Source organism: Diaphorina citri, unplaced genomic scaffold (assembly GCF_000475195.1).
Source record: "Diaphorina citri unplaced genomic scaffold, Diaci psyllid genome assembly version 1.1 scaffold3872, whole genome shotgun sequence".
Classification (NCBI taxonomy): Eukaryota; Metazoa; Arthropoda; class Insecta; order Hemiptera; family Psyllidae; genus Diaphorina; species Diaphorina citri.
In genome coordinates this window covers 1810-15352 of record NW_007381272.1, presented here as the reverse complement: position 1 = coordinate 15352, position 13543 = coordinate 1810, and the positions used below count along the sequence as shown (strand labels likewise).

At 37.9% G+C, this 13543-nt stretch overlaps 1 protein-coding gene and 1 long non-coding RNA gene across 2 annotated transcripts in view; both read left to right on the top strand.

Moving 5' to 3' along the window:
* Positions 1-6858, top strand: part of LOC103520636 (ubiquitin carboxyl-terminal hydrolase 10-like) — a 19303-nt gene extending 12445 nt beyond the window's left edge. Inside the window, exons 3-6 of the mRNA XM_026831672.1 lie at positions 4079-4258; positions 4560-4643; positions 5913-6015; positions 6735-6858. Of these exons, the coding sequence (XP_026687473.1) occupies positions 4079-4258; positions 4560-4643; positions 5913-6015; positions 6735-6825 (458 nt within the window). The 3' untranslated portion in view covers positions 6826-6858. The remainder of the gene's footprint in view (positions 1-4078; positions 4259-4559; positions 4644-5912; positions 6016-6734) is intronic.
* Positions 6859-8006: 1148 nt separating this feature from the next.
* Positions 8007-8857, top strand: LOC113472097. Its single transcript, XR_003394554.1, has 2 exons — positions 8007-8327; positions 8433-8857. It is a non-coding gene; the product is annotated as an uncharacterized LOC113472097 (long non-coding RNA).
* The last annotated feature ends 4686 nt before the right edge of the window (positions 8858-13543 follow it).

Sequence of the window (13543 nt, the reverse complement as noted above, 5' to 3'; positions counted from 1 at the left end):
GGACTTTTCAGTCCTGTTCTCAAAATAAAGTATGTAGGTATTCCAGCCTGATGAACACCCCTAAGTATAGGTACATAAATACTGTAAAATCAAACTAACCTAAAGACCACATTCGGTCATAATCACACTCGGGTTGGAGCAATAAGTACCGTTATAAAGGAGTTGGGACAAAAGCTGCATAAAATAAATTGGCATGAATGAAAGCCAAAGCAACAGGTTGCCAGAAGCCGACTGGCAGAATGGATTCCCTTTTAGAAAGCACATTACAAACCCAAAAGAGGACAGTAACTTCATTAAAAGGTAGAAATACACTACAATCAGGTTACGTCACGCCACGTGATAGTAGTGTGGCTGTCCAGAACAAAATTACTTAAGTCAGCTCCCATGGCGTAGTGGTCACTGCGCTCGCCTTGCACGCGGGAGACCCGGGTTCGATTCCCGGCGGGGTCAAGAAATTTGTATCATGCAAATGATTGATTCCGTGACTGGCTGTTGCGGAGCCCACTCAGCCTCGTGAGGAAAATGAGTAGCTATGACATATAAATGCGCATAGCGACCGGTGCCAGCATGGTAGGTAAACATTGGATTTTAGGATTATTGAGATATTGGGAAAAATCCCACGATGCTGCAGTGAGCACCAAAGTTGTGACATAATAACACAAAGAAACTGCATTTTTTTATTATTTTAATATTAATTTGGTAAAAATCATCCAAATGAGTTCACCAAATTGTTGTGGAAATTGTGTTAGGGTTAGGGTGTTTTTTCTTTTTAAACTTTCTATTTTAGTTTGTTTTTAACTAATTTGTTTCTTTAGTCTTTAGTTTATCCCACAACTATTAAGCCGGCCACTCGAGTGATTCTATATTCGAGTGGTGCGCAAAGTGTGGGTACATTATGTACTGCCTGTGGTTTGTGTAAAGTGGACACCCCTGTATTATTACGCTTGGTGTTTCCACTTAAGGGCATATTGGCACAGTTGTTCTACTTAAGGTCATTATGTACTGCCTGTGGTTTGTGTAAAGTGGACACCCCTGTATTATTACGCTTGGTGTTTCCCATTATGTACTGCCTGTGGTTTGTGTAAAGTGGACACCCCTGTATTATTACGCTTGGTGTTTCCACTTAAGGGCTTATTGGCACAGTTGTTCTACTTAAGGGCTTATTGGCACAGTTATTCTACTCAAGGGCTTATTGGCACAGTTATTCTACTTAAGGGCTTATTGGCACAGTTATTCTACTCAAGGGCTTATTGGCACAGTTGTTCTACTCAAGGGCTTATTGGCACAGTTATTCTACTCAAGGGCTTATTGGCACAGTTATTCTACTTAAGGGCTAATTGGCACAGTTATTCTACTCAAGGGCTTATTGGCACAGTTATTCTACTCAAGGGCTTATTGGCACAGTTATTCTACTCAAGGGCTTATTGGCACAGTTATTCTACTCAAGGGCTTATTGGCACAGTTATTCTACTCAAGGGCTTATTGGCACAGTTATTCACTTGCAAAGTGTGGGTACATTGGTGGTGTAGTGGTCAAAGCGCTCGCCTGGTAAACAGGAGGGCGTGGGTTCAATCCCAGCCGAGGTATGGAATTTTATCCTCAATATAATTTGAGAATTTGACCACAATAATAATAGTAGCCTACTGCTGGAGTAAAGGGACTTTTGAGTCCTATGCGAGCAGTATAAATAAGCACTATTATTATTATTACATTATGTACTGCCTGCGGTTTGTGTAAAGTGGACACCCCCCCTGTATTACTAGGCTTGGTGTTTTCCATTCAAGGGCTTACTGGCACAGTTATTGAACGTTTAACTGACCTGTGGGGCCGAGTAGTCAAAAACACTGACGCTCAATCCACTGGTGCTGGGTTCGAATCCCGACCGGGGCTTGAATTTACTTAGTAAACTGTAAATGCAGTTTCTTTGTGTTATTATATCACAACTTTGGTGCTTACTGCAGCATTGTAGGATTTTCCCAATATCTCAATAATCCTAACATCTGATGTTTACCTACCATACTATCACAACTTTGGTGCTTACTGCAGCATTGTAGGATTTTCCCAATATCTCAATAATCCTAACATCTGATGTTTACCTATCATACTGGCACCGGTCGCTATGCGCATTTATATGTCATAGCTACTCATTTTCCTCACGAGGCTGAGTGGGCCCCGCAACATCCAGTCACGGAGTCAATCATTTGCTTGATACAAATTTCTTGACCCCGCCGGGAATCGAACCCGGGTCTCCCGCGTGCAAGGCGAGTGCAGTGACCACTACGCCATGGGAGCTGACAAGACCTAGGTATAGAATAAAATCAATTTTCCTAAATGAAAGACCAATGCCAAATAAAGGATAGCTTAACTCTAGGTCAACAAAGGCATATTCTAATATGAAAAACTAAGACGCCGATTTCCAAGTATCAAAATGGATGGCTGAAGGAAAAAAAAAAGGAATACAAAACCTTTCCTAACCAAAAGAAACTTACCAGCACAGGAACATAAGCCTTCTGGAAACTAGAAATACCCAATATAATCTTATAAACCATCCAGGTAATTCAAAACAATCTAAACTTCCAATTAAAAATGTCCTACGTTAGGGATACCTAAAGTTTCTAGCAGGAATACGTATAAGCCTAACACTGGAAACTGTGTTAAACCCTCCAAGTAAAAGCAATCTAAACCTTCTCCGAAGGAAAACAGATGATGGACAAAGATAAATTTGCTCCAACGAGCAGAATAGCAATGAGATAAGAAACCTCTTCTCGTGATAAGAAACTGTTTCAGTGCAACAGACGTTCCACTGTCTCTTCCCCGGGTTTGGTGTGGACCTTTTAAAATTCCCTTCCGGACGACTGAACTCTGATTATTTTCCCTTCCAGGGTGTGAAATCTTGTACCGGCTCCCTCGCAGCCTCAGGGACACTGCCCGTATTATTGCTATTTCAACTTTAGTCTTTATCCACCCTGATAACTGGCTGACACACGGCTTCCATTTTGAACTAAACTTAGTGTTGAGGCAATTCTTTTTAGTGAATACTTTTACCCATTTATTTTGAAAAACTTGCCCAATTTTACATTTTTCCTTTGAAAATATCAATAAATTTAATAGTATTGCTCCGCTATAACTGTAGTAATAGAAAGTAATAAACTAGTTTATGTTGGGGGGAAAAATATACAGGGCTTTTGACATTGAGAATGTCACCAGAGAGCAGTAGCCAGTCAAGAAAGTTCGACAGTCTCTATAATTATTCAACAAAGATTTGTTTGGTTAAATGCCGGAAAAGAAAATTCTAACCAGTGTTTAAGTCCCCCCCCACATGGAGTCAGCAGACTGTAGCATTGTGTTTCTAGTTATAGTCAGCGTTACACCTGTGGTACAGCAATGATCACACGTTTATACAGGATGGACTACACTCGACTGTTCTAGTTGTGTTCTCCACGCCTGGGTGAGATCTGCGTTCCCTGAGGAGTTGATACAGGGTCACACCTCTTTACCCTGTATCTTAGTTTGGGAACGTACATTCTACGAAATTTATCAATTCGTGGCGTTAATAAAAGTTAAAACTGACGACTCTTTTCGGTCGTTCAATTATTCTGCTGCGACGCTGTCTGAGTGCTGTCTGAGTTTTGTAAATTGTTTTATTTTATTACAAATGGTGTTACCTACCTCGGTTCGTTTGTTTGTGCGCAAGCGTTTCTGCGCATTTTGACATTAAGTCTGACGTCACAACTCTTTGAACTTTTTAATTAAAACGGCAATTGAAAATTGTTCGACCTTTTAAAGTTACTTTTTCGTACTTTTGACCTCAGATTTGGATTTTTCACAACTTTTTACGTAGGAATCGACCTTTTATTCATAATTTTTACCCAACTGCAACTGCTCCATTATTCTGCTGCGACGCTGTCTGAGTGCTGTCTGAGTTTTGTAAATTGTTTTATTCAATAATAGTAGTAGCCTACTGCTGGAGTAAAGGGACTTTTCAGTCCTATGCGAGCAGTATAAATAAGCACTATTATTATCATTATTACAAATAAATCAAATCTTATCTGACTTAATTTTTCTCTTCCTCCCGCAGGTCTCGAAGGCGTGACCTCGACCAAAACGAACCAGGAGACCGAAGCGTACCAGACGGTCACCATCGAAGAGTTACCATTCGTTCTGTTGCTGCACCTGAAGTGTTTCGACTACAAGTCGCACTCGTGTCACAAGATACAGAAGGCTCTCGATTTCCCCGTTCTACTTAGCTTGGAACCAAGTGAGTCTATTTTTTTAAAAATCTTGTTTTGTTTTTTCGTTTTGTTTTGATTTTTTTTTTTTCCCTCAAGATTAGTGTTCGACCGCTGTTTTTATTTCATAGCAATGAAACAACCGCCACATTTGACCTTTTGTAATTTAATCGGACGGCAATCGAACCCGCGGCCTAGCGCTTACATGGCTGACGCGCTGCCCTTCAAGCTACCTAGGTTGTTATATTTCACTTGTTCATTACTTTGGTTGGATGTATTTTTTATTCTAATAGTAATAATAATGATGGTGTATTGTGTTGTGTTTTTCAGGACTATTGTCAAGTGGTAAGAACAAGAAGCTGAGCGGAGGTCCCCCGAACGGACCCAAAAATAAACAATACAAACTGTTTGCTGGTAAGTTTACTGGTTTACATCACTAGATTGATCCTTTATATCGCTCACTGCTTTACATCTTTACATCAGTAGATCGATCCTTTATATCGTTCTTAGGGGGAATGTTAGTGAGGGTCTACACAAGAAGTTACTAACGCACTAAAAACAAAGAAGATTAAAAAAAGTTTCATATTGACTGATTTTATGCTGAATCTTGTGGCAAATCTTTAGTGAGAGAAGTTTGTTGAACATCATTTTTCTCTATTTTTTTCGAACAATATACTGAAACTTGCATTTTTTTTTTTTTTTTTAATATCTAAAATTTGCTTTTTTTTTTTTTTTTTTTATTAGATGATGAACAACCATTACGTAATGTGTATCAAGGGGTTTTTTTCCCTCCTCTCAAGATGAGTGTTTCACCGCCGTTTTTATTTCGTACCTAGTAATGAAACAACTGCTACATTAGACTCTTTTTCTTCTTCGCCTTTCCCCGTGTACAGGACGGGGTCGGCGATTTTCGTCAGCCTCTCAATCAGCCCTAGCTAGTAGGGTGGTTGCTTTAGGTTGACATTTGGTTTTGGCTACAAATTTTACAAGTGGGTGTCCTTCGCACTCAACCTCAGAATAAGAATAACATAGAAGGAGGGTTTGGGTCTTTTTACATAATTATCAAGGTCGAAGGACAGACAGTTCACGAACAGCTGACTAACCAAATTTGTTTAGTCAGCTGACAAAACTCTTCTCTCATTGGTGGAAATTTTCTGAAAAATATTGAAATCTTTGTTTACATTTTGCAGTCCCAGTCTGTATTTTCAATTTCCCCCGATTTCTGAACGGTTTTATAAAGTCAATAATGGATATTTGATAAAAATTTACTTAGAAGTTGTTAAAAGTAAAAGTTTCGTAAAAAAGCAGAAATAATGTTTCAAAATTTCTGTAAAAATCATCCTACCCAGGAAATTATTCATGGTCCGGCATTGGTACCAAATCAGCTGATATATAACCTTCGATTTGAAAAGTGCCTTTCGTTTTGGTCCTAAACCCTCCTTCTATGTTATTCTTATTCTGAGCACTCAACCTTTAGCAAGGGAAATATGATGTTTACAAAATAATTAGTAGAAACAAGTAATGTACTATTTATGTCTCATGATACAAATTTCTTGACACCGCCGGGAATCGAACCCGGGTCTCCCGCGTGCAAGGCGAGCGCAGTGACCACTACGCCATGGGAGCTCACTAAAAATAATTAGTAGAAATAAGTAATGTACTATTTATATCTTGTGGTTTCAGTGGTGTATCATGACGGCAAAGAGGCCAGCAAGGGCCACTACATCACGGACGTGTTTCACGTCGGATACTCGGGCTGGATTCGATACGATGATGCCAACGTGAGGTTTGTCATGGAACAGGAGGTACTGCATCCGAGACCACCCCGAGTTCCCTACATACTCTACTACCGACGTGCCGACACTATAGGTAAGTGAAAGTAACAGTCTGACGTGTGTGTGTGTGTGTGAATAGAACACAGATTTCTATCGTATTGCGGAACTTGAAAAAATCTCACTTAAAAAAAAGAAGAAAATAACCAAAAAAATTAAAGTGCAATAATCTGGCACGCCCGAAACTAATTCATATTTGGCACAGGTCGGTACAACCAATCCAAATCCTAACATAAAGTCATGCTACAGCTACAGACACTACATCACGGACGTGTTTCACGTCGGATACTCGGGCTGGATTCGATACGATGATGCCAACGTGAGGTTTGTCATGGAACAGGAGGTACTGCATCCGAGACCACCCCGAGTTCCCTACATTCTCTACTACCGACGTGCCGACACTATAGGTAAGTGAAAGTAACAGTTTGACGTGTGTGTGAATAGCACACAGATTTCTATCGTATTGCGAAACTTGAAAAAATTTCACTTAAAAAAAAAGAAGAAAAAAAAAACGTTTGGCTAGAACTTTATCCCAAACAGTCCGAGACCACCCCGAGTTCCCTACATTCTCTACTACCGACGTGCCGACACTATAGGTAAGTGAAAGTAACAGTCTGACGTGTGTGTGTGTGAATAGCACACGAGTTTCTATCAGACTATATAGCAACGTGAGGTTTGTCATGGAACAGGAGGTACTGCATCCGAGACCACCCCGAGTTCCCTACATTCTCTACTACCGACGTGCCGACACTATAGGTAAGTGAAAGTAACAGTCTGACGTGTGTGTGAATAGCACACAGATTTCTATCGTATTGCGAAACTTGAAAAAATCTCACTTAAAAAAGAAAAAGAAAAAAACGTTTGGCTAGAACTTTATCCCAAACAGATAAGGCTCGTTCTCGGAACGGCTAGCTTTCTCCTCACCCTAATCCTCTTCTTCAATAACAATTTCAGGACAATAAAACTCTGTTGTTTTCGACATCTTTTACGTCAACTGTTAACAATGATATTGCAAGGTGTTCAAAGGGTTTTCTTCCTCAATTTTATGTCATAACTTTTGCAAAGAGCGTTTTTTTTTTTACGGAAGTGCGGACCAGCATCTTTTTTTGGATCAGCTAGTCGTGCGTGAAGGTAAGATATTGAGAAGGTCTCCAGTGTGAAGGAAGCCTTGGATCAGCTAGTCGTGCGTGAAGGTAGGAGTAAGGGAAAAGATGGCGAAGAAGTCCAAAATAGGACGTGTACTTTATTAAACCTTTATGCCTAATGGTGGGTCCAGACTTGTGCAATGCAATGAAATTCGTTAGTTTGGACGTGTTCGAGAAAGTTGCAGCAAAGTTTTTTGAACATTGCAGCAAACGTTTGTGGGTATCCGAGAGGTTGGCGGTTTTCTGGCGAATGTCTTTGATGTGCGTTGCACTATTATTTTTATTATTATTATTATTTTTTTTTTATTTATTATTTTTTTAATGAAGTATTTTGTACAGTTGAACATAGAAGAAAGTTTGTGTGTTGAAGTGAATTTAAATATTGAAGTTTTATCTTGGAAAGGGGATACGACACTCTCCTTCTTTTACGAAATTTTATCTTGAGAGATTTGTAAATAAGCACTATTAAATCTATTTCTTTGTGAGTCACAAATGTTATCAAAGATTTATACAAAAATTCACACATTTTATCAATTTAGGCCAAGCTAAGATTATTTTGGGATCTGGAAGGATAAAACTTCGATATTTTCGTTCTTTTTGTAAGTACCCATAGGTTTCTTATCTATTTTTATGATTTTCTACGTTTTTTTTTCATACCTAGTTATCTTCTTTTTGAAACACAAGGGGAAGAAAAGAGAATGTTGTAGTTTATGAAAATTTTATTCTCTTCGAATTTACCTAGTAGTGACGACAATATCTATATCTTTCAAGCAAGAAAATTCTTGTGAATTTTTCTGGAAGGATAAAACTTCGATATTTTCGTTCTTTTTGTAAGTACCCATAGGTTTCTTATCTATTTTTATGATTTTCTACGTTTTTTTCATACCTAGTTATCTTCTTTTTGAAACACAAGGGGAAGAAAAGAGAATGTTGTAGTTTATGGAAATTTTATTCTCTTCGAATTTACCTATTAGTGACGACAATATTCCTTTCAAACAAGAAAATTCTTTTGAAATTCTTAAAAATGTACGAGTACCTAATAAAAGAAATAAAACTAGAAAATGATAAATTTTTTGCATGTTATACCAACCTCAATAATCGGATGGACTTCGGATCTAGAGGTTGGTGGTTCGAGTCTAAGTCAAGTTATTAAATTTAGCAAAGTGTAATAATAAATTGGGGAATGACAATTTTTGTGACAAGCATTCCTGCTTTATAAAATTGAGGTTGGTGGTTCGAGTCTAAGTCAAGTTATTAAATTTAGCAAAGTGTAATAATAAATTGGGGAATGACAATTTTTGTGACAAGCATCCCTGCTTATAAAATTTGTAGTTTTTACCTATATCAAAGTTTTCTAGTCCCATCTCTTGAACTTTTGGTCGAAAAATTGTGTAAAATTTCAGACTAAATTTTGCCACTTGCGGCGGTTAGTCACGCGTGTATAGTAGACTTCAGATCTGGAGGTTGGTGGTTCGAGTCCAAGTCAGGTCGGAAAATTGAGGTGTATTAATCGGGAATTGACATTTGTGACGAGCATTTATGCTTTGTAGATTCGGGGGGGATCCGACTTGCGTCCCGACTGTGAAATCCGAGTTGCGTCCGTCCGATTTGCGTCCCATTTCTGAAGTTTATCATCCGAGTTGCGTCCCTGAGCTACCTGAGCTAGAACTATGTACTATATAACGGTACTTGTTCAGAAGTTACGTCGGATCCGACTTGCGTCCCGACTGTGAAATCCGAGTTGCGTCCGTCCGATTTGCGTCCCATTTCTGAAGTTTATCATCCGAGTTGCGTCTCTGAACTAGAACTATGTACTTTATATACTTATCCTAGTTTGAAGGTATAATTATGTACATGTAGTACATGGTGACAAAAAAAAAAAGACTGTACAGTGTACACAGCATTTTTTCAGCTTTCATCATGTACCTAGGTACCTGCATACATTCAATAACGTTGAAAATCTAACGGTACTTGTTCAGAAGTTACGTCAATGGAATGTTGCTATAAAAGGAGCTGTCACAAATGAGCAGTGACCAGTGTTCTAATAGGGTTAGGTTAAACGCAAAAAAGAGCTTTCACAATTTGAGCAGTGACCAGTGTTATAGGGTTAGGTTAAACGCAAAAGACAAGTACAAAAATAATAGCAATAGCGTTCATGTTCATAGTTTGTTCCTATAGGCCTATACCTATAGCATACAGAAGTTATAGGATACTGTATAGGTACAGTTTTTTTTGGTCACACTGTTCGTTATATACTTATTTATTTACTTTATGGTCTCAAGTATATAGGTTCAATCTCAGGTACCGGAGACGCAACTCGGATGACCTTTTTTTGAGTTGGGACGCAAATCGGATGATTTGGGATTTTCGGACGCATCTGGTGTTCCTCCATAGATTCGTACAAGTTTAACCCAACTTTTAGGGCTGTTTGCTATTAAAATGCCACAATTAATTAACACAATTAAAATGCCTTTTATTTTTTTAATGAATTTGATTTTTAATTAAAAGTGGAATGAAAATGTTGGACAAAAGTGCAAAGTTAAGTTTATGTTTGTCAAATTTTAACCGCGTTTTTCTTCGCACAAGAAATCTATTTATGTGTTTTTTGAATGTCTGTTAATTTTTTCCATTATTTTTCCTTTTTATCATCTGATGAATGAGTCACCTTTTAAAGTATGTTAAGAATGATGTAAAAAATAACTAAATAATCATAAAAAGTAATTGAAATAATTGAATAGGGCATCCCTAAAAGGGATTTAAGTTTGCATACGCAACCATTCTGTTATGTTTGTCAAATTTTAACCGCGTTTTTCTTCGCACAAGAAATCTATTTATGTGTTTTTTGAATGTCTGTTAATTTTTTCCATTATTTTTCTTTTTTATCGTCTGATGAATGAGTCACCTTTTAAAGTATGCTAAGAATGATGTAAAAAATAACTTATTTTTCCTTTTTATCATCTGATGAATGAGTAACCTTTTAAAGTGTGTTAAGAATGATGTAAAAAAATAACTAAATAATCATGAAAAGTAATTGAAATAAATGAATAGGGCATCCCTAAAAGGGATTTAAGTTTGCATACTCAACCATTCTGTTATACTTATTAAGGGTGCCAGTACACTGTGGACTTTTTGCTAGACTTGATCTCGTGAGACCAACTCTAGCGAAAAAGTCCACAGTGTACTGGCACCTTTCTATGGACAATGAACTGAAATTTTTTATTTAAATAAAAGTAAAATTCTTGTAAATATAATTTTTGTGATAGCCTTTATGCAGTATATCATGCTTAGTTTTAGTTTCTTCTGGTGTCAGCAAAATAAAATATAGTTGTGCTCTATGTCCGGTGTGATCCATAAATAGATCACACCAGAAATTACCCAAATTAGGGCTCCGTGCCTAGCGCTAATTCGTGTTTTTATGCTTCGTACACAATGTGTTAACCTTAATCTTTTGAGCAGTAATTTGACTATTATTTTATGTCACTTGTAGGGTGATAGGATTTGAACCACATGAACTTTTACTCCAAGACCATGGAATCATGCATGCTAAGGAGAAGATTCTACAGTAATTTATTCATAATTAGCTAAATCCCCTTCATTTCTTCCCAGAGTCTTAGCAAAATTCAAGAGCTTGAACTGTTAGAGATGCTGTGCCACTATATGTCCTCGTCAAATGACAACTGTGTGAGTCAGGTAGTCAAGAATGCAGTGTATATGTTCCTCTTCCCTCCATCACACTCACACAGGTCTCGTCTATTAGTCAAACTGGTGTCTATGGCCATATGTACGAGTAATTACCAAGTGTTAATATCCACTGGTAAGTATAGCTTTTATTTTTCTATTAACCTTTCATAAGTACTTTTTGTGGGCCATATTTGAGTTTCAAACTTCATGCAGGCCTCAGTAAAAAAAAAGAAAAAAAAAAACAACTGCCTAGTTAGCTTTGAGGGCAGCATATATGCCTTGTAAGCTCTAGGTCACGGGTTTGATTTCCACCTGGGGTGGATGTTATTCTGAACAGACCAGGTTCATTCATGAAACAGTTGACATTTTCCAATCCTGTCTTCCTTCTCTCTTTGCTTTTGGAACGATAAGACCCTAGCACTCTTAGCTGTTACAGTTCCCTCTATCAAACCTCTTTAAAAAAAGTCCAAGCACCCCTGTATCTTTTTTAAAGAGGGTTGATAGAGGGTGAAATGTAACTGCTAAGGTTTTTTTTATAAAGAGTTTGACAGAGGGAACTGTAACTGCTATGGTCTTATCGTCCCGAAATCGAAGAGGGAAGGAAGACAGGATAGGAGAAAGCCAGCCGTTCCGAGAACGAACATTATCCCATCAGGATAAAATCCGCCCCAGGCGGGAATCAAACCCGCGGCCTAGCGCTTACAAGGCAGACGCACTACCAACTAAGCTAACTAGACTGGCAAAGAAAGAAAGAACATCTTTTGAAGGGAACAAAATGAAAAGTAGGTATTGGCTTTAACTGTACATACTTTTCACCCTATCATTGTCTTTTCCTTTCTTAAAATTTCAGATAGTGAGCATTGCGAAGGACGGTAAAGCATTTGTGTGGAATAGTAAAAACGGATCTCTGAGTAAAGAACTCAAGTGGAACACTCCAGACAATATCAAATATCTGTTCAAACGTTGTAGGTAAGTTATGGCCTTTTCATTAAAAGTTTGAATAGATTTCTTTTCTTTAAGAGAATTCCAAAGCCTGTAGCTTTGCAAATTTAGGATTCCCAAATTTGTGAGTAGGTACAAATATTTTGTTCAATAACAGTCCGTTCACATTATACGAAACGAAGAAACGTTCGGAAAATTTGTAACTTTGAAAGTTTGGACGAATAAATATTCGTGTGAGGAATTCGAGTGATTGAAGAAACTTTGAATTCCAATTCCTATGTTGTGCTGTAGGAGATATTTGAATCCTCGTACATATGTAGGATATTGGGGAGAGAAAATAACCACGAATAGATCAGAAAATATAGTTGTAGAGATCGGAAAATAAAAGGACTTAACTAATCCTGAGTTCAGGAAATACTGGCCTGTGTAAATCAAATGGGTGACGTCAAAGAAAACCCTCGACAGTCTTGACACTGTGTTAACTCTCAGTGTGGTAAGATCGGCCATTTGTCTGACATATCTAACAGTTTTGCCCATTGTACAAAAAGGAGAAGAAAATTGTGTGTATCCAGCCCACAAATTTCGCTAAGTGCCGAAATCCATTAAGATAGGAAGAGCTATTGTACCCATTCGTGGCTAAATGTTTTTAGTCCTAGCTGACAATGTAAGACACAATTAGGTACATTAAATTAAAATGAAAATCATTGAATATGACTGCTCTTTTGTTGTTTCTGTATGTAAATTTTTGCGTCTCTCTAAAAACATTTGTATTGGGGACTTAGCTCATTTCGGATCATAGTATATGAATGCATTCATATACTAAAATGTAAAACAAAAACCCCAGAGTGCCATTTCAAAAACCACCTGCACCTGCAAAATGTCTACCCTTCGTTATGTCAATACTGTGCCCTAAATCACCAAAGTATGGAAAAGTATCTGACAAGTAGTCTAATAGCCAATGGAAAAGCAGAATTTTGAATTTGGACGAATCATATTGAAATATGGAATTCATCACTCGCCTGGATACGGCAAAACAACCAAGTTGTGTTTTCTTTTGCTCTCCAAAGAAAATAAGTTTTCAAGTGAAATTAGGTCGTTTTTTATAGCGATTTTTTGCAAGTGCATGTTTTTTGATGTGATCTTTCGTTTTCTGAACTTAGTTTTTGCATAGACATTGTGCTTGTGTGTGAATTTTGAGCTTTCACATATTACATAGAGACATTACGAAAATTTATCGATTTTAGCCAGTCACTTTTTGCCCCAAATTTAATAACTCTGAAAATTTTCGATTCTGTGTTTCATTTTCTCATTGCTTTAGCAGCCATGTATTAAGTGGCGAGTAAGTGATGAGTGAGGGAAAGGGTGAGGATCCCCCGGATGGGGGGAAACTCACGGACAAGATGAAAGAGAAGGACAAGGAGATACTTTTGTATCAAGAGCATTTAGAATATGATACATACAGGGTGATTGTGCAAGCTAAGCGTACGAATGAAAACAAGCCCAACTTTGTAAGTAACCAGAAAGCTGGTCAGCTGATTGGTGAGAAAGTGACGGAGAGAGCGAATGTGACCGAGATTCGTCGTCTACACCGTGGTAAGTTGTTGGTCGTGTGCTCCTCGGCCAAGACAGCCAATGAGATAGTGTCCGATCCTGAGATCAAGTAAGCTGCTCGTCTCTGTCTACAACCCATCATTCGTTTGCTATGTGAGGGAAT